The 25,251-nt window shown below is 29.3% G+C and overlaps 3 protein-coding genes across 5 annotated transcripts; 2 read left to right on the top strand and 1 right to left on the bottom strand.

The window, feature by feature from the left end:
* Positions 1 to 2,145: 2,145 nt before the first annotated feature.
* On the bottom strand, positions 2,146 to 4,311 carry LOC113863299 (NADH dehydrogenase [ubiquinone] 1 alpha subcomplex subunit 1). Of its 3 annotated transcripts, none has more exons than XR_003504530.1 (4): positions 4,186 to 4,311; positions 3,999 to 4,088; positions 3,854 to 3,922; positions 2,146 to 2,663 (listed from the first exon to the last, which is right to left on the bottom strand). XR_003504530.1 is itself a non-coding variant. In XM_027496831.1 (3 exons), the coding sequence occupies exons 1-2, from the start codon at positions 4,291 to 4,293 to the stop codon at positions 4,002 to 4,004; spliced, it is 195 nt and encodes a 64-aa protein (XP_027352632.1). In that variant the 5' UTR covers positions 4,294 to 4,311; the 3' UTR covers positions 2,148 to 2,663; positions 3,999 to 4,001. The 3 variants fall into 3 exon arrangements, 1 of the variants encoding a protein (XP_027352632.1); XR_003504531.1 differs by having other exon boundaries at positions 3,792 to 3,902; XM_027496831.1 differs by lacking the exon at positions 3,854 to 3,922 and having other exon boundaries at positions 2,148 to 2,663.
* A 3,871-nt stretch (positions 4,312 to 8,182) lies between these two features.
* Positions 8,183 to 14,913, top strand: LOC113861197 (KH domain-containing protein At2g38610-like). The gene is made up of 7 exons (XM_027493855.1): positions 8,183 to 8,501; positions 8,693 to 8,781; positions 9,783 to 9,934; positions 12,097 to 12,213; positions 12,344 to 12,460; positions 12,571 to 12,714; positions 13,591 to 14,913. Exons 1-7 carry the CDS (start codon positions 8,422 to 8,424, stop codon positions 13,735 to 13,737), a joined length of 846 nt encoding a protein of 281 aa, XP_027349656.1. The 5' UTR covers positions 8,183 to 8,421; the 3' UTR covers positions 13,738 to 14,913.
* Positions 14,914 to 20,197: 5,284 nt separating this feature from the next.
* LOC113863252 (protein RETICULATA-RELATED 2, chloroplastic) lies at positions 20,198 to 21,986 on the top strand. The gene is made up of 2 exons (XM_027496766.1): positions 20,198 to 20,329; positions 20,522 to 21,986. Exon 2 carries the CDS (start codon positions 20,527 to 20,529, stop codon positions 21,556 to 21,558), a length of 1,032 nt encoding a protein of 343 aa, XP_027352567.1. The 5' UTR covers positions 20,198 to 20,329; positions 20,522 to 20,526; the 3' UTR covers positions 21,559 to 21,986.
* Positions 21,987 to 25,251: the final 3,265 nt, after the last annotated feature.

Below are 25,251 nucleotides of genomic sequence, written 5' to 3'. Positions count from 1 at the left end.
GAAGGAAGGTATTACATTCACAGCTCATCGCCACCAACACCTAACCAGCAGTTTGAGTCTTTGAAAAATCAGTATGCTATGTCTTCTAGTTAGAATATGCACAACTTTTTTATTCTAATATTCTTATTTCAATTCATTCTTTGATGCTTGAATTTTGAGGGCCCAACTCCACAAAGATGACTTAATGGAACAGCACACTAGAGCAATATAAATCATACCCTTGAACAATATTAAAACTATTTAAAAAATATTTTGGAATTTGTATGTTTTTGTGTGTTCTCCATAATTTATTCTTATTCAATAAATTGTTCCAGATGCACACTAGTAGTTTTTTTTTTCAAATTATTTTCAACCATATAACCTTCACCCTAACACAACTAATATATATATATATATATATATATATATATATATATATGAGACATTTTTTTATATTAGTATAAGTCTAAAAACTCTTACACTCAACCTGAACCTTTCATTTAACTTATATCTAACGAATTATAATTTATTACTTCATTTACCGTTAAATATAAGTTAAATAAAATGTTCAGGTCAAGTGTAAGAATTTTTAAACTTACTGTGAGGAGATTTCTTCTTTATATATATATAATTGTTGCTGAACCCCTTATTTTGCAAATTAATAACACAAAACAAACAAGAAATAGAAAAAAGGCAGAAAAAATTTGAATATTGTAAGAATTTTCCTAAATTTACCATTAAAAATGTGGTTTGAAATAATACGAGATTTCCTTTGCTTCTTTGATTCCCCAAGCATATGTCAAATTCAAGAGATTTTTATGTCATTAAAGGGCAAGTTTTGGTCCTGTTACTTTAACTTGTTAGAATAAAGGAACTTTGAACGGGTAAAATGTCGCCAGCAACATTTGATACCACACACGCATTTATTTTGAGTGGATAAAAATACCCGCTTTCATTTTCTGCACGCTATTTGTTAAGCTTTGCATAAATATTTGCCCCAATTCTTTGAAAACTTGTACGGGTTAAACAAACTACGTTGGAAATTCAGAGAACTGAGGCATCAGTTCAGTCTCAGTACTCAGATTTAGAAGGACAAATATAACCTATTCATGATAATAGGACTAAGAAACACGTTTTCATAAATTTGTCTGAAAATTTTTACTTTTTAATTAATTTCACTTTTCAGTGAGACTTGTTCCTCCGATCTGTGTGGGAAAAAAAATGGAAATCTCCCGATTTATGTTTGTGCAAATTGTAGTTAGGTTGATCCTCCGATGAATGTACTAATCTATAGACATAACTTAAGATGTATTAAAATAATAATATAGTTAATGTTCAAATTTTTATTGAAGTTATTTTAATATTACCTTAAACTTTTAATTAGTTGAATCTATAAATGTATGTAAGAAGGGATTGTTATCACAACACTTGTGTGTTTCTTGGTAAGAATTTTAGTTCCAGTTAAAATTTTACACTACAATAACTACATGTAAGTTTCTTCTTCCTAATAGTTGTTGGGGGGCAAAAAATCCTATCAATAATTAATAAATGTAATGCCACTTTGAAAAAAAAAAGAGGATAGTAGTTGCTAGTTTCGTGATAAGATGTAAAAAGAAAGTCATTCTCTTTTGTCAACACCACAAATACCCTTTGTAGAAGATAATCATATATTGGGTAAAATAATGGCAAATCTTTTCTTTTATGTATTCAGTGTAACTGCATTATCAAAAACTCAAACTCAAAAATAGTTAAATTAAAACAAACTCACGCCAACTTTATCCATGTGCTCGGTAGTTTAAAAAGAGGGAAGTCAATTGTTTTGTAACGAGGGAAAAATATATTGTTTCAGAAAAAATCTTATTTTTTTTAACAAGTATTAAATTAACAAACTGTGTCCAAATTTGATGAAAGAACTACAAAGAAACACAAAATTTAGTAAGAAGATTCATTCTCATGTACTGTTATTATTTTATTAGAAGTGAGATGAACATGTCTAGCAAATAGTTAATATAAATTGTTTAACGATTTACGTTTCATTTGAAAGGCGAAATTATTTTATCCTCCCAATTTCTTTTGTTTGTATAAACCATAATACATGTGAAATCCTACGTCATGGAAACATTGAAGCAGCATTGCCAACCAGAACAATGCTCAATTTGTAGGTCCTACGGAAATTGTTCGACGCCTCAGCCCTTCTTGGGCTCAATAAGAACTTATTCTCGAGTAAAGATACCACGTTACAGTAACGTCACTGGCGAAAGAGGGGTTCCGATGGCCAACAAAAAGCTGCTTCACAGCGTTTAGTGTGCAAAACATCTTGTCGTTGCAATTTCCTCTTCATATTTTGTGGCGGTATGGATTGGGAATATTGGCTGCTTTTCGTAATTATTCATCATGCATTGATGTCAATTTGCAAAATTTGTAGTCATACACAAAATGTTTAAAGATTTGGCAACAAATATCCCAAAGCACTATAAAGCTTTCACAACCCTATTTCAAGTTTCAACATATGAAGCATCGGGAAAGCAACTGTGATAAAAACATAGGTATATTTATCAAGCTTACGTTGAATTGCATACAAGAAAACAGAGAAATTGATTCTAATGATTCATTCTGCTTCCTTAGAACACTGGAAATCTGGTTGAGCAACTTATTTTCTTCACAATGACAATGAACAAAACAACCTGCATGTAGCAGAACAAATATTATGATTTCCATTCTATGTATATATCCAAATCCTCAAGTGTTGTACACAAAGCAAATGAAACGTCTAGCTCACTGTCTGATAATGCATTTCAAACTATAATAAAGGATGTATTCTCATTTGGGGGAGGGAGGGAGGAGAAGATAACAAGAAAAAGAATACAAACACCGTGTTTTCCTGTTGAGGGTGAAGACAAATCCGTGCAAATCTGATGTTCAACCACACAGAAAAATGTTTGCATGAGCATGAAAAATTTGCCAACATTGTCCTTTTAGTTATCTAGCCATTCTTCAAGTTTTTTCCCCAATAAAAAAAGATACTCCACTAAAGAAAAGGAAGTAATAGAGGCAATAATATTGGAGAAAAAAACACATAATGGCACAAGTCTTTAAAAGAATTTTAGAAAAATGGATAATGAAACATAAGCATAAGCAGAGCACTATAAGTCTACAACGGAGCTAAGAACAAGAAAGCACAGATATTTCGCAATATTACCCATGTCGGATACAAATCAATGTTGAATACTGCATGGATATATTGAATACTTTTAATTATATTTTAATTATATTTTTTAAACAATTATACTTATACAGATAGCAATACTACAATTAGACAAATGATAACATTTTATTATGTCTAGTGTCCACAGTATGTTAACTTTTAAAATACCAAATTCTCTTTTGATTTAAGATTTGTCTATGTTAATGTTAAACTGATTTTATATGCTATACGATAGCCGTGTTCATTGCATCCACTAATTTAGAAAATAGATTTAACTCCTCTAACTCAAGGGTCGCACTTTAAAGGGTAAATATCTCACTTAAAAATCAATAATCGAAATAATAACACTTGAAACTATAACAAAATACATGTGTATGTTTGTATATAAAACGAGTAAACCTTCATTAGTGCAAGTGTTAGTCACCACAGTCTCAAACTTAATTTAATTCAGTTCCTGCCTTGGCAGAACGCCGTTTACTTAAATCCTTTTTAATTCAAAACGACAATGAAAAATGAAGCATGAAAAAAACTAAAACAAATATTTATTATTTCAAAACCAATAATTAAAATGAAAATTCTGCAATGTGAAGCAATAATCAACACTTACAATTCCAACAATTAAAATAAGAGTTCACTCTATACAACAAACTACAGAATCATCAAACTTCCAACCATAAATCTTTCAATTAACAATTACAACTCCGTCCTGTATGCATCCCTACAACCATAGCAATAAAACTAAAGACGAACATTAGCAATTACTCGGAATCAAAATATGCGTTTGGGGAAACCCTAGGTTTAAAGAGAAACTCACATGCTAATTGGAGGAAGAGGCTTGATCGAGAAGCTTCTTATCCCTTCGTTCCATTGCCACATCCCACATATCGTTGCCGATATGCTTAGGCTGAAACAAATTTCAAATCACCATCATTATCATTATTACGACAATACAGATCTGATTTAATTTGAGAAAACTAAAATGAAATTGAACAATGACACACTCTGCCATGAGCGGCTTTGTGAATGAAATACTGAGCGTTTCCCATAACACAGATCATCCCTGCAATGATTCCCAGTGGCAACACCGCTTCCATCCATCTCAAATTCATCTTCTTCACTCTCTTCGTCCTTTGCATTTGCCTTTTTCTACTTTTTTACATTCATGGGCCTGCTCCATCAATCCAAGCCCAGCTTTTGTTTTTTTAATGGGCCTATCATTCTTTTTTTACTTTCGAACTCGTGTTTCAACTTGCACCAGAGAACACAAATTGTTGACACTGAACAAAATTGCATTTGTCCTTTTATTCATGGGGAAAATATCAAGCTGTTTTCTGGTTTGTCTTTTTTTATTATTATTTAATGTTTTTTAATTGATGATTGCAAAAATATTAATGAAAAGAAAAAGGTTATAGAATGACGATTTAAGCCTGTTCTTTTAGTGTGATGAAAAATTATGTCAGATTTGGTGGTGTTTGTTTTTCTCTTTTTTGCTTTTAATATGTACTTTTTCAAAGATTATAAAAATATTATAATATTTTCACTTTTTTAATAATAAAATGAACAAAGTCTTAGGTGGGTTTGGGTTTGGATTTGTATTTTTTTTCATTATTGGTTTTATTAATGATCACAAAAATGTCACATTTTTTAGGTTTTGGTATTTTGTAAAAAAATAAACTATTAATATTTTTATACCATTGTTTTCTTAAAAAATGAAAAAACAATAATATAAATAAAAAAAACAATATATGTTGAATTATTAATGAAAATATATGAGGCATAACTAAAAAGTTAAACAGTTACTTGTTTGTTTGTTTTTTGTAAAATATTACAAAACAAAAGTAAATCATACTTTTCAAATTATGAATAAAATAAAATCTGTTTAACTATTAAATCTTTTACCTGTTTAATGATCGTTTTCTACATATAATGTAAAAAATATAACAATAAAATAAGATTTGTTTAATTATTAATGAATGGATAATAACTAAAAAAATAAAATTGATAAAGAAACCAAACACCTTGTAGTAAATACAACAAATATTGACACGTTGATATTTTAATTTTTTTTAATCTTACTATAATATTTTTAAATTTATACAATAACACAACACTGTATATCTCTCTCGATAATATAAATTATTTTAAATTACTTAATTAATATAAAAATTTATTAAATCTTAGAAGTAGTGATGGCACTGGTGACCACAACCCCTTTCTATCTGGAAGACTTTGACCTGTCCGACTTTGTGTAGACATTTTTTTTATTGTGTCATCCTATTATTTTGGAAACAAAGTCTATTCGTTAGTTGGGATCATAGTTTCTCACTCTTCACTCTCTTCTCCCTTTTTACTCCACCCCAATCCATCTTTCTCATTTACCTTCACAATATGAATTACATTTCGATTATATTTATTTCTTCAACATAGCCATGGCTACCTACCTAATAGGATTTAAGGTTATTCCTTTTTTACCATTATTTGCTGCCAAAAAGCATAAAAATAATCATCTCTCTTTACTTTAAAAATAATTCAAACAAGGAAAACATATATTTTCATAAAGAAAGACTGAAATGCACACATGACCTGTAAGAGAAGAGAAAGAATCAAAGAGAATGAGAAATAGCAAAATAAAACACTCTATTTTTCTATTTTATTGCATAAAAACATAGGATTCTTCTCATACGGCCAGTTGAGTCAGAGGCAGTGAAGCATTCAGTTAAAATAATGGCCCACTCTACATTGTCTTCTTGTGTTTGTGGACACTTACATCGTTTACAAGACCACCCCTTTTCCCCACCCTCTCCCTACCATCTTTTGTTTTATCTTTAATATTATAAACTCATTAAACTTGCCTCACTTTTTGCTCCCCATTAACCTTAATTAGGTAATTAGTAATTGCATTATTTCTAAGAAAAATGAATTATTTACAAGTGGGCATGGGAAAGAAACATTAATTGAAAGGTTGTTTAAGTCATTGCATTATCTGTGCTTCAAACTTACAGGTCCATAGATAACTTAATGTTTTTTTTCTCATATATATATATATATATATATATATTTAATGCTAGGTGTGTAGATTAAGTTTATCCTTATCACATACGACATCTAGAGAAATTAATGCAAAATTTTCAAAAGAATGAGAAAAGGTAGGTAAATAGGATCAGGATTGGTATCGATTGGGAGGATATACTCAAACAAAAGTAATAGGAAGCATTCATACCTCCTAATAATTTATGTTGAATTATTACATGAAGCTCCTCGTAGAAGGGAGTCAAAAGTTTGTTAACAACCTTTGCTAGACTTAAATAATATTTAAAATAAAAAATAAAAATAAAAGGAAAATTTAGACTGTTATTAAAAAAACTATATGTTTAAACAAAAAGAAAAACAAATATATATAATATGTTACTTTTATTTATTTGTTTTTTGTTTTTATTTGGATATGATAGTTAAAGACAATATTAATTATTCTTCTTCTACTTGTGCTATTTTATTTATTTAAGATATGTACATTGTTTAATATGTGTAATTACCATCTATTTTTATTCTTAATCTAATTTGGTTCTTAATAAAATCATTAAATATTTTTTAAAATAAAAAATATGAGATATTTTAATTCTTTTATTTATTAACTATAATGGATAAAGTATTTCATTTGTATTCTTTTAAAATAAAAGTGCATCTTGTATTTTGTAAGGAATGATTTAAATATAGACCTACAAAAGAGAAAGAAAAGGACAGAATGCAAAGATTGGCAATGGATACTAAAAATTTAAAAATGAATGGTTTAGAGTGAATAGAGACAAAGTATTCCACCATGTTCAAGAGTGAAGAAAGAGTATGGAGCAAAGAAAGAGTGTATCTAATAACCCCAAACAGGGTCGTAGGTGGGTGCAAATGCATTATGCAATGCAAAGTCAAATTTATAACCGTTGCTCTATTATGAGGAATTAGAAACCTTGTTATACACATGACCTTAATAATCATCTTATGGTAGCAGAAAATTGAAAAGAAACAAAAAATAAATTCACAGTATAAGAAGAAGGGTGGTAATCAAAATTGAAGGAAGGGAACAGAATCTGACCGCAATTCAATGATAGCATAATTCAACTAAAGAACAAGAATTTTAAAACATTATTAAAAAAAAGACTACTGAAATGTTAATATTAATAATTTGGGAGAAAAAAAAAAGGATTGACGTTGGACAGGAGCAGTTGAGGTGGAGATTCAAAACGACGTAGTTGTATGGAATTTGTGATTGGTGATTGGTGATTGGTGATTGGTGATTGGTGAGGTAGCTTAGCTTTGTAAGAGAGTATACAGTGTTACAGTCCAGCTAAGACTTCGTTGGCAAACATCATTATCGTTGGCCATTGATTCATTCACATTTTCCGTTCTCATTGGTATCTCTCTCTCTCTCTTCATCTCCTCTTCTCTTCTCTTAAACTCTAATAAGCCATTAGATTGATTAGATTATAACCTTTGATCCTCTGCATGCCTAACACGCGTCTCCACCACCTCTTCTTCTTGTTCTTTTGTTGTACCCTATACCCTTTACATTGTAGCATCCAAATCAAACCTATGTTATCTTAACCACTTCACTCCACTTCCTCGGACACTGTAAAAAAAGGCCTAGATCATGCTCACCGATTTTGTTTTTAAATATTAGTTAAAAAAATCAATGATAAATTTTTTTATTAAGGGTATGTTAAAAATTATAAAATTGTAAAATTTAGTTTGGATTTATGAGTATTTTTTTTTACTGGCACCAACAAAATCTAGTGTCCTTTTTTTTTTACTGCCTAAACTTTAGCTGTACACTGTTGTTTCCTTACAAAGATCCACTTCCATTTCAGTCCACTGTCTTCTACTTTTCTTATTTTTATATTTTAGATTATTTGTTTTTACAAGGCAGCCTGTGGACAGGGAAAATAATATATTAAAGGAAAAAAAAAGGAGAAATATTAATAAGAGTGGAAAAGAGAGAGAAAAAAAAAAGAAAAAGGAAATAAATGAATAATTATTTGTTGCCTTCCTTTTCTGTAAAATTCAGGGAGAACTGTCCACCCTTTTTCGTTTTTCTCCTTATTACAGACCCCCCCCTTTTGTTGATGGTGCTCTGTGTGCCCTTTTTCTTCTGCAAGAACTACACCAACTAAACCTTCTTTTTCAACTTTTTTTTGGAGGCTGGTGGTTTTTTCTTCCAATCCTTAAGGAAGGCTAAGAAAAAGTGAGCCATGTCAGGCTTGTATAATCCCAACTTCTCACCTGCTAGAGCTGCTTCTCCTCAGATTAGGAGTACCCCAGACGTGGATAGGTGGGTTGGTGCATCTTTGTTCTTCTTTGTGCGTGTTCTTTTTGAGATCAAAAATTGAAGGAAAATTAAAAATACAATCTTGGACTCTTGTTGAAACACCCTCAAGATTTAGCTTTGATTTTTTGATTTGGGTTGGTTAAATTTGTGAACTTTTGATTCATAAAAGAAAAGGGTTGTTGTTGTTTTTGCAGTCAGTACCTATCAGAGTTGCTGGCAGAGCATCAGAAGCTTGGACCCTTCATGCAAGTTCTTCCCATATGTAGCCGCCTCTTAAATCAAGGTCTCTTCCTGTTTGTGGATCTATCCCTTTTTTGTTTTTGCAAACTTTGATGTCTATTGCAGCATGCTTGATGTGTGTGTGTGTCAGATCGTGTCACAGAGCTTTTATCTGAGTTAACACCTTTCTTCTGTGTTGGACAATGGCCAGCAGCAACTATGTTGCTGATCGTGCATTGATTCATTCTTCTCCCTGCTATCTATCATTGCGCTGCCACCATACGCTTTTCACTTCGCTTGATAATGAAGTTTTTTGATGTGGCAGAATGCAAATTAAGTTGAAAAATATATCCCATATTTGATGTTGTCTGAACATTGGTTGAATATACCTTCATAATGTTAACCTTATGTTGGTGAGATATGAACTTTTTGTGATTTTCATGGTCCTGAATGATTTTGATAGTGAGACGAGTTTGATCAGATATTGTGCATTCTCTTCTTTTTGAGGATTAAGAGGAATTCCTGCCCTTGAAAAGCTTGAACTCTTGAAAGTTTTTGCAGAGTAAAGAATTGAAAATGTCTGATTTGAAGTGTTTGGCATGCCTATTTATATTTGGAGCTGGCAATGCATCCCTTCCAAGTGCTGACTCAATAGTTTTGATTAGGCATTGTCGCGTGGAAGAGGAGACCTTTGTTTTTAATTGAAACACAGTGCCATTAACATTGGGACTGTTGACTGCAGTAGACCTTCTTCAATCTGAAATTCAGGGCTTGTCTGTTCACACTTTTTTATCAATGATCAAATAGACAGTCTCCTGCAAGATTGTTAAAAGGCCAGGCCTTCTAAATGTTGTGGTGTCTGACAATACAGGACGTTTGTCTGATATTGTTCATTATCAAATGATGTCGACATGTGAATGATATATTTTCTGAGATAATTCATTGCTGAATATTTATTGATTATTTCCATCTTTTTTTTAAAAAATTCAATTACTTCTGTATTCATTTCTTTTGATTTTCAATAGTATGCATCAGTTTCTCAATTCAATGTTTCTCTATATGCAGAAATATTAAGAGTTTCTGGAATGTTGTCCAACCAAGGTTTTGGTGACTTTGATAGACTGCGGCATAGAAGCCCTAGTCCAATGGCTTCTTCAAACCTCATCTCCAATGTCAGTGGAACAGGGTTGGGTGGATGGAATAGCCTTCAACAGGAGGTGACTGCTTTTAAATTTTTAATTGTTGCATCTGAGTTTTATATCCTCAAATTTTCATTATATTATTTGAATATATCATGTGTACATTTTGATGTGCATTCCGCTACAATATAGTAGCTGTTATAAATGCCTACAATGCCTGTGTAGTCTAATTGCTAACATTAGACATTTTTAAAAAAATTCAGCAACTATCCTAGTGGTCTGGATCGTGATGTAAAAACTACGAAGTATTCAACATTTTTAAAAAACTTCATCAACTATCCTAGTGGTCTGGATTGTGATGTAAAAACTACAAAGTATCCAACGTGTGACGTCTTTTATTGTTCCTTGTTTTCAGTGTCAACAACAGCCTTATTCCCTCTAAAGTGGGCATGGGCATGGCTACCAATCATTTGCTTGATTAGAGTGTGTGTGTAAATATGTGAATATGATTTTGATTAAAAAATGTATATTGTTAGGAGAAAAGTGCTAAAGTAGAGATAAGGTATCATCCTAAACAAGACCCAAAAAAAGATGAAAGAATCATTTCATTTAAGTAAAGCTCTCTCTTGGCATATCCACCAAAGGTGCACTTCTTTAAAGTATCCTTTAGCTGGGCACTACAAAAAATGTTAAGTAAACCTCTTTATCCCATTAAAGATGCTAGTGAAGTAACTGTCATGAAAATATCGGCATTCCTCTCGAGCCATAGGCCACAAATAGCAGCAAGCATTTCACATTGCCAGGGGCACTTGCACTCCTGAAATCACCCATGCCTCTAAAAATCAGAAAATAGCAAATGCTCCAAACTCCAGGACAAACCCAATTTTTACACCAGAAATATTATTCAGCTGTACCTACAGAAATAACACTTTGTTTGTTTCTATGAAAATATCAGCATCCCTCTCCAGCCATAGGCAACAAATAGCAGCAAGCATTCCACATTGCCAAGGGCCCTTCCACTCCTGAAATCACCCAGGCCTCTAAAATCAGAAAATAGCAAATGCACCAAACTCCAGGACAAACCCAACATTTACACCACAAATATTATTCAGCTGTACCCTACAGAAATAACACTTTGTTTGTTTGCATGAATTTAGTCAGGAAAGATTGATATATGTAAGAAAGTAAACTTTTCCATGGTTTGGTAACTTTGTCCAGTAGTGAAAGTAACAAAAATAATCTTGTTGGACCCACTGTAATTTTCTTACGATAGAAAGAAGCTGCCAAAATTTTCATATATATTTTTTTAATTTATTTAAATATTAACTAATATTTCTATAACAAAAAAATAGAAAAAATTAATAAGTTTAACTTAATAAGAAAAATATGTTTAATATATTTTATTTATTCCTTTTTATTCTCATTTTTATTCAAAAAGTGAAAAAGATTTTTTTCACTTCTATTTGTCCTATTTCTACTCATCCAAACAACATATCTTTTTCACTATTTCTATTCCATTTCTGACCCATATTCTTTTCTCCTATATTTTTTTATTTATCTTTACTGATTCTGATTGTCTCATAGTGAGAGTATAACATGGACTTTAGAAGATATAGGACTTTTGAGGCTTGTTGGCCTGCAACAAATCATTCATATTACTCCTAACCTATTATGTCAGTAGTCTGAATAAAGGATTCACCTTCAAAATTTACCTAGATTTCCAAAAGCTATAGCAGGAAAAAGCTTTCTCTGTTTACAAAGATTGGTTGAGGAATTGGGAGTAAGATTTATAAGTGTACTCAAGAGGTTCCTAAAGAACAAATCCTTCTATATCTGACAAAGAAGTTTGACAAGTAGGGCCAAACAAACAAATAAGTGCTTTATTCTCCACATTTACTCTATCATCAAGGTTTTGGGCCTCAATTTAATCCTAGTCAAAGATCTGTCTTATATGTTGGCTTTAGCTTTATGTTCAACTTTTCATGTGTCAATAATTTACAGTAGTCATAGACTCATATCACTCAAATCTATGCCCACTCTGTTTGCCTCCCTTGTCCCTTTCAAACTTTGAAATGAGTGAGGCAAACTTTTAAAATTTCCTAATATGTTCGTTCCCTGGATTGAAAATGCTAGTTGCATATTGACTTTTGTTTTCATAATGGAAGGTTTTATCTTTTATTCTTGTTGTTTACAATGCTTATTTTAACTTATATTAACATTATTTTCTTGGCAAAAACTAGAGAATATGTGGACCCCCTGGAATGACAATGGACTGGCAAGGTGCACCTGCTAGTCCTAGTTCGTTCACTGTTAAGAGAATCTTGCGCTTGGAAATTCCAGTTGATACATACCCCAATGTAAGCTTTCATGCAAAATGCCAGTTATACAAAGTTGATTACTTTATCAGACACTTGTTTTCTTTTCTGGAACTGAAAGTGAAAGCTATATCAACTATAAATAATAAAAAATTGCTCCTTGTTGCATTAGTTCAATTTTGTTGGAAGACTTCTGGGACCTAGAGGCAATTCTTTGAAACGGGTAGAAGCTTCTACTGGTTGCCGTGTGTATATCAGGGGAAAAGGATCAATAAAGGATCCAGACAAGGTAATGAAGAAAAACATAATTTTCCAGTCGTGCTGTTTATGAGTGATATCATATGTATACTCAAGTGTACTTCTATCAACTGATGTTGTTTTTAACTTTTCAATCTTAAGGAAGAGAAATTACGAGGAAGACCAGGCTATGAGCATCTCAATGAACCGCTTCACATTTTGATTGAAGCTGATTTACCAGCTAATGTTGTTGACCTAAGGCTCAGGCAGGCTCAGGAAATTATTGAAGAACTGCTCAAGCCTGTGGTATGTTCATTCCCCCTTTATCTTTCTTTGTTATGTAGGTTGAACTAGCCTGCTGTTTAGCTTCTGTGCATATATTACCATTTACTTGTTTGAAGTGTTGAAGAGCAGTTTACATGCTGCGTTTTAGTAAAGTACGTGGGTAGATAATACTTGATCTATGATGATCTATGAGCCCATTATATTAACATGATTAGGGGGGATATTCTTCGTAGACCTGTAGTGTTAGTGAAGAGACATTTATCATTTTTGCATTATTACATAACTATATAGAGGGGGGATATTCTTCGTAGACCTGTAGTGTTAGTGAAGAGACATTTATCATTTTTGCATTTTTACATAACTATATAGTAGATGATTATTACAGTTTAAAAAAAGATACTGTGATTTTAACAAAAAGAGTTGGCCACGTATCTTTCTCTTTCTGCCCATCTTAGAGTATATTCTTTTCCCTATAAACATGTCAAAAAGAGTTGAACAAAGTAGCAGTAGCATATAAGAGAGGAGGAATTGATCGACAAATTTCCCTAGATATGTATTGAGGCGTACTGGTATGGTATCAGATATGCATGACATCTGTACTTTCCAATTTTGGAGTATTTGGCCTTCATAGCAATTGATCGACAATTTTCCACCTGGATTTTATTTTCTTAAGTGTGCCTTGCATGTTGAAAGAGTCATATCCATGTTGATTGATTTATTAGAATTCTGTTTGAAATTTGACCGTCCACATTCTGCCTTTCCCTGTTTTTTAAAGTATTCTGTTGAAATTACACATGAAAATGAAGAAAAGGGAAATTTTCCATAGGCTGACAAATGTGCTGATTCATCTCAATGGTTAATTTTTCATTGTCTTAGATGTCAACGTTTGATATGCAGGATGAGTCACAGGACTACATAAAGAGACAGCAATTGCGTGAATTGGCTATGCTGAATTCAAATTTCAGAGAAGAGAGTCCCGGGCCAAGTGGCAGTGTGTCGCCATTCAACTCTAGTGGAATGAAACGTGCAAAAACGGGTCGCTGAAAGTTGGTCCTTGATGGTGTAGATTGGTATTGTGGTCCTCCAGCTATTGATTGCTGAGAATATCTTCCAGTACATGTCTCATTCAATGCAAGCTATAAAAGCATAGGCTAACAATTCTTGCTGGTTAGCACTCTGGTGGTTTTTCCTTCCCGTTTGTCCCTACCTTTTTCTTCTTGAACAGAAAGGAGACACAGCTGGAATGAAGAACTTTTAAAAGAGAAAAATTTATATAGTTGGGGTATTGAGAATAGGTTTTTTCAAACCAACCCTTTTTCTTGCAAACTTAATACATTCATTGGATTTATTCTTGCGTCAGTTACTTTTGATAAGTGTGGAATATATACATGTGATGGTGATGGTCAAGTTTTAGGTCTAAGTCGATGAAGTGTTGTTGGCTTGTGACATTGTCAAAGTCTCTTGGTATTTTAATATTTATATAAGTTAGCATAGGCTGGATTCTTTTTAGTTGTTTTTTGTCACAAGCATTTCTATTCTCTTCAGTATGCACTGTAGTGGGAATGATGCATGTCAGCAGATAAACATCTTACCATGTACCATTTGTTTGTATAGAATGGTACATATAAATCTTTTGCAAATTTTCTTGTACCTTATCTTTTTGGTTTGTTAAAACACCATCTATACGTCATCCGGTGGAATAAGAAGACTTCTGTTGTTATTGTACAATGTTAGTCACATTTAATAGAAATCACAGGCTCACATCACAATAGAGCCTGAGAATGGATACTTGATTGGCCTACTGAGAAATGTGGCTTTTGCACATCCTTTGAAGCTGAAGTGTGGGATATTTTGAAGGGTCTGAAACTTGCTTGGAGCATTAATATCTGCCAAGTTAAGATGTTTAACGTAAATTCTGATGTTAATCATATATGGTCGGTGAAGTGTATTAAGTTAGCCCCAGAGCTAATGAGGTACGTAATGCTGATTATACATACTTGCATGTAACCCGTTTCTTGTGTTTATATTTGGCTCTTGCACTGTTTTCATCAAGCCACAAGCAAGACAATTTTATCCATAAAACAAACAAAATTCAATAAAAAAGATTTTAATTATATTAACATTTAAAATGCCACCCTTCATACAAGTTTAATTTAATATATAGGATGCAATATATATGCTGTAATATATACCACAGTATGAATTGAGATGATTTCAAATGCAGACTCAAATCTCAGTACTTTATTAATAAATTAATTGTGTAATCTTAAGAGTTTGGTAGGTCACTATATGACTTCGATGACTTTAATAGCATACCAAAGAGTGGAATGGCAATAAAAAAGCATGAGGAATGCTTGCAAAATTTTCACATTCTTTTTTCTAATGCATTTTTTCAATTGGATGGAACTTAGTGTCTAGTTAAACAATATATAGGACTTATATTATTTAATAGGCCTCACTTCAAGTTCAATCTAATGATAAAAATTGGACCGGCTGATTTGATTTGTTGAACTGAGAACTGGCAATTTGTCTGGTTTGTTTAATTGGAAAAATTGGCTGATTTCGAAACCATTGAAAATTGACCAAATATTGGTCAAATCGTTTTAAAATTAGTAAAAAAATTGGTGATAAATATCGGTTTGACTGGATTTTTTTATTTTTCAAGATTATTTTATGATTTTTTAATTTTTAATTAAAAACAAAATTCAATAACAAATTATAAAGACTCATATGCGCAAATTTTAAACATTTATCTTTTTTATTATTAACTTTTTCTTGCACAAAACATATAATATGATCATTTTATATTAATTTAATTTATTTTATCTAATTTTCTAAATAAATTATGTTAACTTATTATTTAATATAAAATGTATATTTAATTACACCTGTTTGACGATAATTCAATCATAATTAAATCATTAAACCTTGAATCAGTACTTTCACCATATTAATAACTGATCTGATTTTTAAAATATTGATAAATTGTTTTAGAGTTCGTTTCTATCAATTTTTAAAAAGTGCATTAATTTATAGTAGGAATCAAAATTAAGACTTTTTTTTCCCCTTTATTCTTGTTAGACTCTGCTAGTGCCTAGTGGAAGGGAGGACCAAGCATTAAAAATGTGCATAAGATTCCATCTCAATGATAAAAAAAATTAAATTAAATTAAGTTTTATTATTTAAATTATTTAACATAAAAAGAAATGAAGTTGAAGTTAATGAAATATAATTTATTTCATTTAATTAAATATCTTGTTTCTTATTAACAAAAATAAAAAATAAAAATATCTTGTTTCTTTTTTTCATTTTGATATATAAAACAAACATTTCGTTTCACTGTAAAAACATCAAAGAATAAAATGATGGCTTTGTTTAATTTCGTTAAATTTGAGTTTATTATTCTTGTTCATTCACTATTAAATATCCAAATCTAAACTAGAAGATTAGTTGGAGAACAAGAAAGGAATGTTTCATCCTTTTTATTTTAAGAGATTCAATATTTTGCAGAGAAAAATAATATTGAATTTTTATATTTATTAAAAAAAAATATAAAATATATATATATGAGACAGGATTATCTTATATTGGTATAAGTCTAAAAATTCTTACACTAAATCTAAACTTTTCATTTAACTTACATCTAACGAATTATAATTTATTACTTTACTTGTCATTAGATATAAGTTAAATGAAATGTTTAGATTGCATGTAGAAGTTTTTAGAATTACACTGGTATAATATATATAACTTTTTATTTATCCCAATCTGATTTCGATCGTTGATTAAGCAAGATGGGTTATAGAGTTTTAAATTCCAACCCCACCATGACAAAATGAGATATGGATCAACTAGATAAATTGATCTCATAATTTTGTATTGTCATTTTAAACAAATATATAAGATTTATTTCCTCTTTACTGTATAATTTTGTATTGATATATATGATTGTCATTTTAAACACACAAGCTGTATAATTTTTAATCTTTACTGCCAACAATAAGTTTCAGCCGCCATTTCTTAACAGACAGACAACTATTAAAACTATTGTGTTGTGAATTATAAACACCAAAATTTAAACAAAATGAAACTGTATAAATTTTATATAAAGAAATAAAATTATAAAAATTAAAATCAAAATAAACTATAAACAAGTGTATAAACGTAATTTTTAAAACAATTAGAAGGATGTTATCTATATTAGAGGTGTTTATAATAAGATTATTCAACCTAATTTGCATTAATTTGGTTCAAGCTTTAAACTTTATTTGGTGAAGATTAAAAAAATTATTTTTTATTTGGGCTACAAAATCGACATTCAAAAACATAACTAATCCTAAATTAATCAAATAAAGTTTTGATAGATTGAACCAAAATCTTAAATATATTCAACCTAAAATTTAAAATTTAAGTTATATATTAGTGAGCTTAATTGGCTTAATTCAACTAGCCAGCTTACTTGGTTAGCTTCGCTTGTTAAATTTACAATATATAAAACTAATTTGAGTGAATTTTTAGAGAAAATTTTATAGAAGAAAAAAATTGATATAAAAATAAATAAAAATTATTTCATAAATTTTAGAGAAGTTAAATGAGAGAACTTATAAAAAAAATGAAAAAATAAGTTATAAACTTATAAAAAAAATTATTTAATTTTTATATTAATTTTTTTATAAATTTTTTTCTAAAAATTAACATTTACATTTATTTTACTTATCTTGTAATGAGCTAATTTTAATTAATGATATAATTCAGAATTTACTTACATATTTATATTTTTACATATAATCCAACTATTAATTAACAATGAAATAATAATGATTTAGATTTTTTTAAAATATTATTTTTATTGTATTTTTTTATAAAATTTTGTATTTTTAAAACTTATACAGATTGTGTGTTTTTGTCAATAACGAAAGATTAAAATAATATAATATTTTTAGTTAAGTCTGAAGACTATAAAATAAAAAATATTCGTAAAGAGTAAAATAAAAATTGACATACGTTTAAGGTGAAAAATTCATATTTAAATCAATAGTAAATGTAATAAGCATGCTGTTAGAGGAATGTTTAGTATATGAAACCTTCTTAATTTGGAGGAATTGTGTTTCTTGAAAATCATATTTTTTAAGAAAGTTTTAAAAATATTATTAACATAATTTTAATAAATTTATGATTATTGATTAAAATTTATTAAAAAGCACATAAATTATGTGATTTTTACATTTATTTTAATGATTTTTTAATACTTTGTAGATTTTAATAAAATTGAATCAATAATTAAGAATGTATTAGAGGATATTTTTTAAGCACTCCTCATTATAAAAATACGTTTAATATGTGTTAAATATTTTCAACAATGTTATATAATATTTTTAAAAAGTTGTTTTAATATTGTGTTTGGTTTAAATATTATTTTGTTTTTTAAAAATATCTCTTAATTATAGGATAGTTGATCATTATTTTCTTTTAACATTAAATAAATGTATACTTATTTAAAAATTTTAAAAAGGTAATTTATAATTTGAAGAGTGTCCATGTGTGAGAAAAAAAATTATAATAAAATTTAACTTCATCAATTATGCATGTGCATCAGTGCGCACATGCATGAAAATTTCGTATTGCTACTATTCGTTTAAGAATTTTTATTTAAATATTATCATTCTAATTTTATTTAACCAATAAAAAGGTCTTTTTTATATAAAATTATTCAAAGAAAAGTCACAAGAGTTTTTTAGAATGATAATAAATTCACCTATAATAATGCTACTAAGTGATATTATTACTTAAGTTGATGAATATAGGTGATAAATGTTATAATATTGATAGAATAATTTTTTAAATAACCTTCAATTATATAGTAAACTAATAATAATATTTTTGAGTAGGGGATGACAAGATAGATAGATAATTCAGATAAAACATGTTTACATTAAAAACGTTGAGGGATATAATCATACTTTTTTTTTTCTATTATAGAACGTTAAATTCACATTTGTGTCTTCTTTTAAAACAAATCATTTTCTTAAAAATTAAATAAATTTCGTCACCTTATCAATTTTATTAAAAAATATTTAAAATATTTTTTATATTCATATAGTTAGGGATTTGTAATGAATTGAGCATACAAAAATAATGTAAAATATTTATCATTCATAAAATTTAGTAAAAATTTGATAGGATGTGATATAAGAATGTGAAGAGGGGGAATATTTAATATATTTTTTATTTTGTGTAAAATTTGATAGTTTAATTGATGGTTTTTTTTCTAGGGATTTAAAACTATTTAATTAATTGAATTTATAACAAATTAAATAAATATTAAAAATTTTAAGTAAAAAAGACAAAATAAAAACATAATTATAACATTGAATAGAAGTTGAGAAACTAAATTTTGTCTAAAATTTATTTGGAGATCAAAATCACTTATTAACTATAATAGTAAAATAAAATGTGTTATTAATCTTGTTTTTGTTACTTCATATCTAGGAATGTTAATTAAGGGTAGTGGGCACAACAAGAGATGTCAAAAAGGCTTTAACTCCGAAGCCAATCTTACCCAATTCTAAAGTAACCCATCAAACTTATTTTTATTAAAAAAAAAGTAGTTAAGCTACGAATTGTTTAGCCCACAACATGAGTTATGGTGGGAATTTCCATGAACTAATCTTAACCTTCAAAAAACACTAAATCACTTTACTTCAAAATCATACACGAATTTTGCCATAACCACCACTTACATAAGTTGATAAGATATTTACTATAACTTGTGACTTCAACTCTATACCTACAATCACTTCTATTTATTTTGTATTTTCATTTATGAGATACTTTTCAAATATGATATTTTTTTTGGGTACATTTAATATATATAAAATATTATGTCATTATTTAAATAATTTTATACCAAAATTTGATATTCCATTCTTTCAAATTTAAAAATATTCAATACAATCCTATTTTATCACCTTTTACTTTTATCTTATAAGGAGTTACACTCCTTAATACATAATTTTTTACACTTTCTATATTTTCATTGTTATTTGTAAATAATAACAATTAATATTTTTTATTATAATTATAAAAATAAAGGCTCATATATCAAATATATTAATTATTAATTTTTATACCTTCATTTACTATAAAGTTTATAAAATAAACATATTTATTTATTTAACATATAAATTGTGAATTTAACTATTCAATAATATGTATTTAAATAATATAAAAATTATAACAATAATTTTTTTATTCAATTTAACAAAATCAGTTGTTTATTTCTTATAAATAAAATTAAATATAGCAAAAAATATAATAAAATTTATTAAAATAAAAATAAATTTATATATTTTATTTTTTAATTAAATTTAATTAGTCAATTTCTCTGAAGAACACTGATATTCAGCTTCATTTTCTTACCTGTCCACTAATAAAAACACAAGTGCTTAGTGCATTAATTTCCTATGGATCCATAACACCCGATAAAATTGCATTTCCTCTAAAACAGCCTGTAGCCTAGGTTTCCTCACAACATATTAAAATTAAAAAGGTTTTTATATTCTCTCTAAAGGTTTAAGCTTTCAGTGTTTCAAGCAGCCATCACTTCCTCTCTCACCAACCCACCATCCAGATCCAGGTAACCCCTTCTTCCATCTTCCTCACTGTTTGAAAAATCTCATCTTTGTTTTAAAAATTGTTATTATTTTTTTATGTCTCTTTTCATGGTTATCAATCAACAATGATCTATTTGGTGTGATCATGAATATTGATGTGAGATTCATTCATTTTTATTGTAAAGTTTCTCTTTTTGATGTTTCCTATGTTACAGATCAAATGGCATCCATGGCTCTGCTGCGTTTATCTCCACTATCAGGTCAACACCATGCACTTTCTTTCCCATCATCATCACCACCATCTATGCTTCAGAATCGTTCTCTTTGTCTCACCAACCCAACCCATTTGCCTAAAAGATTGCAACTTTTCGCCGGAGGCGACGGTGGAGATGGGGTTGGAAGGGGCGGCGGCGGCGGAGGTGGAGGTGGAGGTGGAAGTTGGGGTGATGATGGAAAATCCAAAGATTCATCTTTTGGGATTTTGGGTCTCTTTCTGAATGGATGGAGATCAAGGGTTGCTGCTGATCCACAGTTTCCTTTCAAGGTATTGATGGAGGAGTTGGTGGGTGTTAGTGCTTGTGTTTTAGGTGACATGGCCTCAAGGCCTAATTTTGGGTTGAATGAACTTGACTTTGTTTTTTCAACTTTGGTTGTTGGGGCTATTGTCAATTTCACCCTCATGTATCTCTTGGCACCTACCATGGCATCATCATCATCGACCTTACCATCTATATTTGCTTCATGTCCCCAAAGTCACATGTTTGAGTCTGGTGCTTATTCCCTTTTGGAAAGGATTGGGACCTTGGTGTACAAAGGGGCCATTTTTTCTGTTGTTGGTTTCGGTGCTGGCCTAGTTGGAACCACAATTTCAAATGGTTTGATCAAGATGAGGAAGAAAATGGATCCAAACTTTGAGACCCCCAACAAGCCTCCACCTACCCTTTTGAATTCTCTAACTTGGGCTGGACACATGGGTGTTAGCAGCAATTTGAGGTACCAAACTCTGAATGGTATTGAGTTCATGTTGGAGAGGAGCCTTAACCCTTTGGCATTCAAGTCCTCAGTGTTGGTGTTGAGATGTGTGAACAATGTTCTTGGTGGAATGTCCTTTGTGATGTTGGCAAGGTTAACTGGGGCACAAAGTGTTGGAGAACAGAAGGAGAAAGAGGTTGGTTTGATTGCTGAAAAGGAGAAGGCGGACACAGAAGGGGAAGAGGGGTTTAATAATCAGTCAACAACACCATCAAAGTGATTGCATCACACAATTTGGCTTGTTTTCAGAGAGGTTTGTCTTTTACTTTGATCATCAAGGTTGGTGGAGTGGGAGGGTTGAGGTCTTTGGTTTTATGAATTTTGTGTCATATAAACTTTGGCAGCACCAAATAAGAAAGAAGGTGTAGATTGAGACCTTGTTTCTGGCATTTGCTGCTTGTTATGTCGCTGAAACCTGCTACCTGAAACAACAATAACATGCCAAATTAATGTGGCCATGTATTGGACCCCCCCTCCTTCAGAAACGAGAGTATTTTAGTCATGTAGATGTTTTTATTTTTGTTCTTTTTCTCAATTAGCAGGCTTTTGTTGTCCTTTTCTAGAGCCCCTATCATTGTAAAAGTCTCACTAATCTAGTTTGGAGTATTGGCTAAATAAAATCAGGAGCATGATAATAATGATGTTAATTTGTGTAACATTATTATTTGGAGTATTATTTTTTCCAGGATATTAATTTCTAGTGTTGTCAAATACCTCTCAAGTGATATGGCAACACTTCCAGAGTTTATATTCGTTATCTCATATACTCAAAAAAATTAATCTCAAAAGTCAGAATTTAAATTTATTGATGAAAAAAAAATCTTGAGAGTCAATATGGATCTTGATATGATATTTTTTTATTTCTAGGTTTTAATCATAAAAAAGGCTTAGCCAATTCACTTCACGGATATTTTGAAAAGAAAATAAAATTTGTGAGTTTAAAGGAAAATTTGATAAAAAATTAATTAAAAATAAAAATATGCTAAATTTTAATATTTTTAAGAATAAAATAACACATTTATCATAATAATAAAAAAAACTGCAATCAAAACTTTAAAATATTTCAATTATTAGTTAGTCATAGCATAGATAAAATGACTTAATTACAATTATGATTCTTAATTTTTTATTGTACAATTTTGGTCTTTTTAATTTAATATTTGTTTAATTTTGGCCATTCAATTCATAATTGTGCAATTTTAATCTCTCTAATTTATCATTTATTCAAATTTTATTTGCAACTTTTAATTGCACAATTTTAGTATTTATATATATTTTTATTTTACGTTTTAACTTGTCATTCAAATTTAAATAAAACGATGAACATATTATCACTTATATTGAAATGTCAATGTTAATTTTAGTGTTAATTATGTTGATGTGTATGTCTAAAGAAGAGAAATTTATGAAAGAATTTCGTTGAAAGACTATGAGCAAAATAAGGAAATAGAGAATATTTAAATATAAAATTTAGAGAGAAAATACCAACCTCATCATATATATTATCATGAAACAATGTTTTTATTCAAGTTAATCAAACCAATAGAGACATATAAGTATAATTAACATCCACTTTTGATAAAATTTGAAAGACGAGTTAATTGATGCAATTTTTTTTTTCAAAATAGAAAACTAAAATCGTGTAAATGGAAAATTAATAGGACTAAAATGGCACAATTTTAAGCTATGAAATCAAAATTGAATAAATATCAAATTTTAAAACCAAAATACGTAATAGAAAAAAATAAAGGACCAAAATTTAAAAAAATGCTTCAATGTATTAAGAGTACAAACTATCCTAAATTATTTGCACTCCTCTAAAACAATAATTAAATATTGGACGTGGGTTGATCTTTTTCATTATAGGTAAACATGCAATGAGCAGGTTAAGTTGGACTAAAATATGATATTATTTTTTACACATTCTTTTATTTCTTCTTATACACCTAAATATCTTTTACATATTTTAATTTCTAAATCATTTAAATATTTTTAAATTCCAAGTTTTGAAAAAAAAAAATCAATATTAGAAGTTGGACGTCAGAAAGTACAAGTTTTATAATTTCAAAACTCTACGATTCATAATTGACATTTTCTTTGGTAAAATCACACAAGAGTGAAGAATGACATAGATCTTAGAAATCATGAACATAAGGGTCGAATAAAACGTTACCTTGGATAGAGAATCTATTTTGAAAACCGAATACACTGAAAGACTGTGTTAGGTCAGAAAGTTTTAGAACATCGAAAACAAGCCATCAAAAGAAAAGAGAGATCGAGAAGGAAGGAAAATGAACATTGACTTTCTACAACTTCTAATTCAATGAAAAAGGGGTGTAGAATATTTTTAAAAAAAGATTGAGGTGTACAAAAAGTAAAAAATAAATGTATAAAAGCTAATTCCATTAAAATATAATTGAATTTAAATTCTGTTTAGACCCACTCAACATATTTTATTTGGTTATTTGTGTCAATTTCCATGAATCCTTTTTGATAGCTTCGAATTTAATAACACATTTCATCATATTATCTACATTATACCCTGGAGAACCCAACATTAACTCTTAAAAGTGACTTTACACATCTAACTATGTCCCAAAGAAACCGATAATATAACTCACATAAGTGACTTGACAAATTTAATAATATCAATAAGATTTTTATAAAGAAAATAAAAAGCATGGCCAAAAACATACAAAAAAGTATATCACATAATAATATTCTTAACCAATTTCAATCGAGGAGTGAAAATTTCCTTATATAATAAGATGTTCAATTCGACTCTTAAAATTAAAGAAAAAAAGTAAAAAAAATCTTAGCCCGTGAAGTATTTACTTCACTTAACTTAAAATTAATTAAAATTAAAAATAACTATCAATGGACAATAATATGCTGAATTTATTTCAATACTTCTTCTTAAAGAGTAATTTTATCTTTTTTAAAATTGCATGTTCAACAGTAAAAGTCAATAATATAATTAAAAGATTTTACGTTAGTTAGAAATAAAGTTAAAATATTTTTTTTATTAATTCTCCTATGAGTTAATTTCTGAGAGTGAGTTAGATTTAAATTTTTTAATATGACATTATAACTTATTTAGTTTGAATGTTCATTTGCTCATGAATGTTCAATCCTATTAAATCACTCATGAAAAAAAATGTTAAAATATTCTATATTATATGCAAATAGAGATTGAATATTTTTTTTATAAAGACTTGAGTAATCTTCTTATAAGTTGATTTTTGAGAATAAATTAAAATAATTTTTTAATAAAATTAATAAAATATTTATTTTTAAATAGATTTTCAAAGGAAATCTCATTGTCTTTTAATATTTAAAAGTTGCGCATGAAACAAATCTACACTACCCCACCCAACTACCCAATTCAATTGAGTCTATTCCTCAATCCTTCCATGATTTTCTCTAAGCATTCAACGTCTAGGTCGTGACATCAAGCTACTATAAGCAATTCAACATCGTTTCCGTGACATTAAACTATCTTTAAGCAAACTAGGTTTGAAGACACCATTTTTGCATAATATCACTGAAATGATGAAATCACAAAAAATTCTGTTCTTTCATTACTTTTCCATTAACCTCCAAACAAATTGTAAAAAAAAAAAAATCCGTTTTCCTTCGCCAAGTGTTCTTTTACAAATGATTGAAAAATAATAATGCATAATTTACATGGTTGGTAATGCATAATTTAATTATTCTTTTCATGTATTATCAAAACAACCAGGATAAATCTTCGCAAACAGAAAAAAAAAGAAGAGAGAAATTATACATCACAACTCACTAGATGCTGGCCTAAGAAAAAGGGCCATCAATACTGTAAAATATTGGTTCAATTTGTAAATAATCCGAGAGACAAATAACTAACAAAAAGAAAGATCACCTTGAGAGGTTTTCA

The sequence above is a fragment of the Abrus precatorius genome, unplaced genomic scaffold (assembly GCF_003935025.1).
Source record: "Abrus precatorius isolate BTA unplaced genomic scaffold, Abrus_2018 Scaffold3, whole genome shotgun sequence".
Classification (NCBI taxonomy): Eukaryota; Viridiplantae; Streptophyta; class Magnoliopsida; order Fabales; family Fabaceae; genus Abrus; species Abrus precatorius.
The sequence above is the reverse complement of the archived record's forward strand: the minus strand, read 5'-3'. Positions and strand labels throughout refer to the sequence as shown.

What these genes read in the sequence shown, in the direction of transcription:
- LOC113863299 (XM_027496831.1), bottom strand. Translation starts at nt 4,293, where the DNA reads ATGAATTTGAGATGGATGGAAGCGGTGTTGCCACTGGGAATCATTGCA. An exon ending in ACAAAGCCGCTCATGGCAGA is followed by an intron (nt 4,089 to 4,185) that starts GTGTGTCATTGT and finishes AATTTGTTTCAG; the next exon opens with CCTAAGCATATCGGCAACGA.
- LOC113861197 (XM_027493855.1), top strand. Translation starts at nt 8,422, where the DNA reads ATGTCAGGCTTGTATAATCCCAACTTCTCACCTGCTAGAGCTGCTTCT. An exon ending in TAGCCGCCTCTTAAATCAAG is followed by an intron (nt 8,782 to 9,782) that starts GTCTCTTCCTGT and finishes CTCTATATGCAG; the next exon opens with AAATATTAAGAGTTTCTGGA. An exon ending in GGAATAGCCTTCAACAGGAG is followed by an intron (nt 9,935 to 12,096) that starts GTGACTGCTTTT and finishes GGCAAAAACTAG; the next exon opens with AGAATATGTGGACCCCCTGG.
- LOC113863252 (XM_027496766.1), top strand. Translation starts at nt 20,527, where the DNA reads ATGGCATCCATGGCTCTGCTGCGTTTATCTCCACTATCAGGTCAACAC.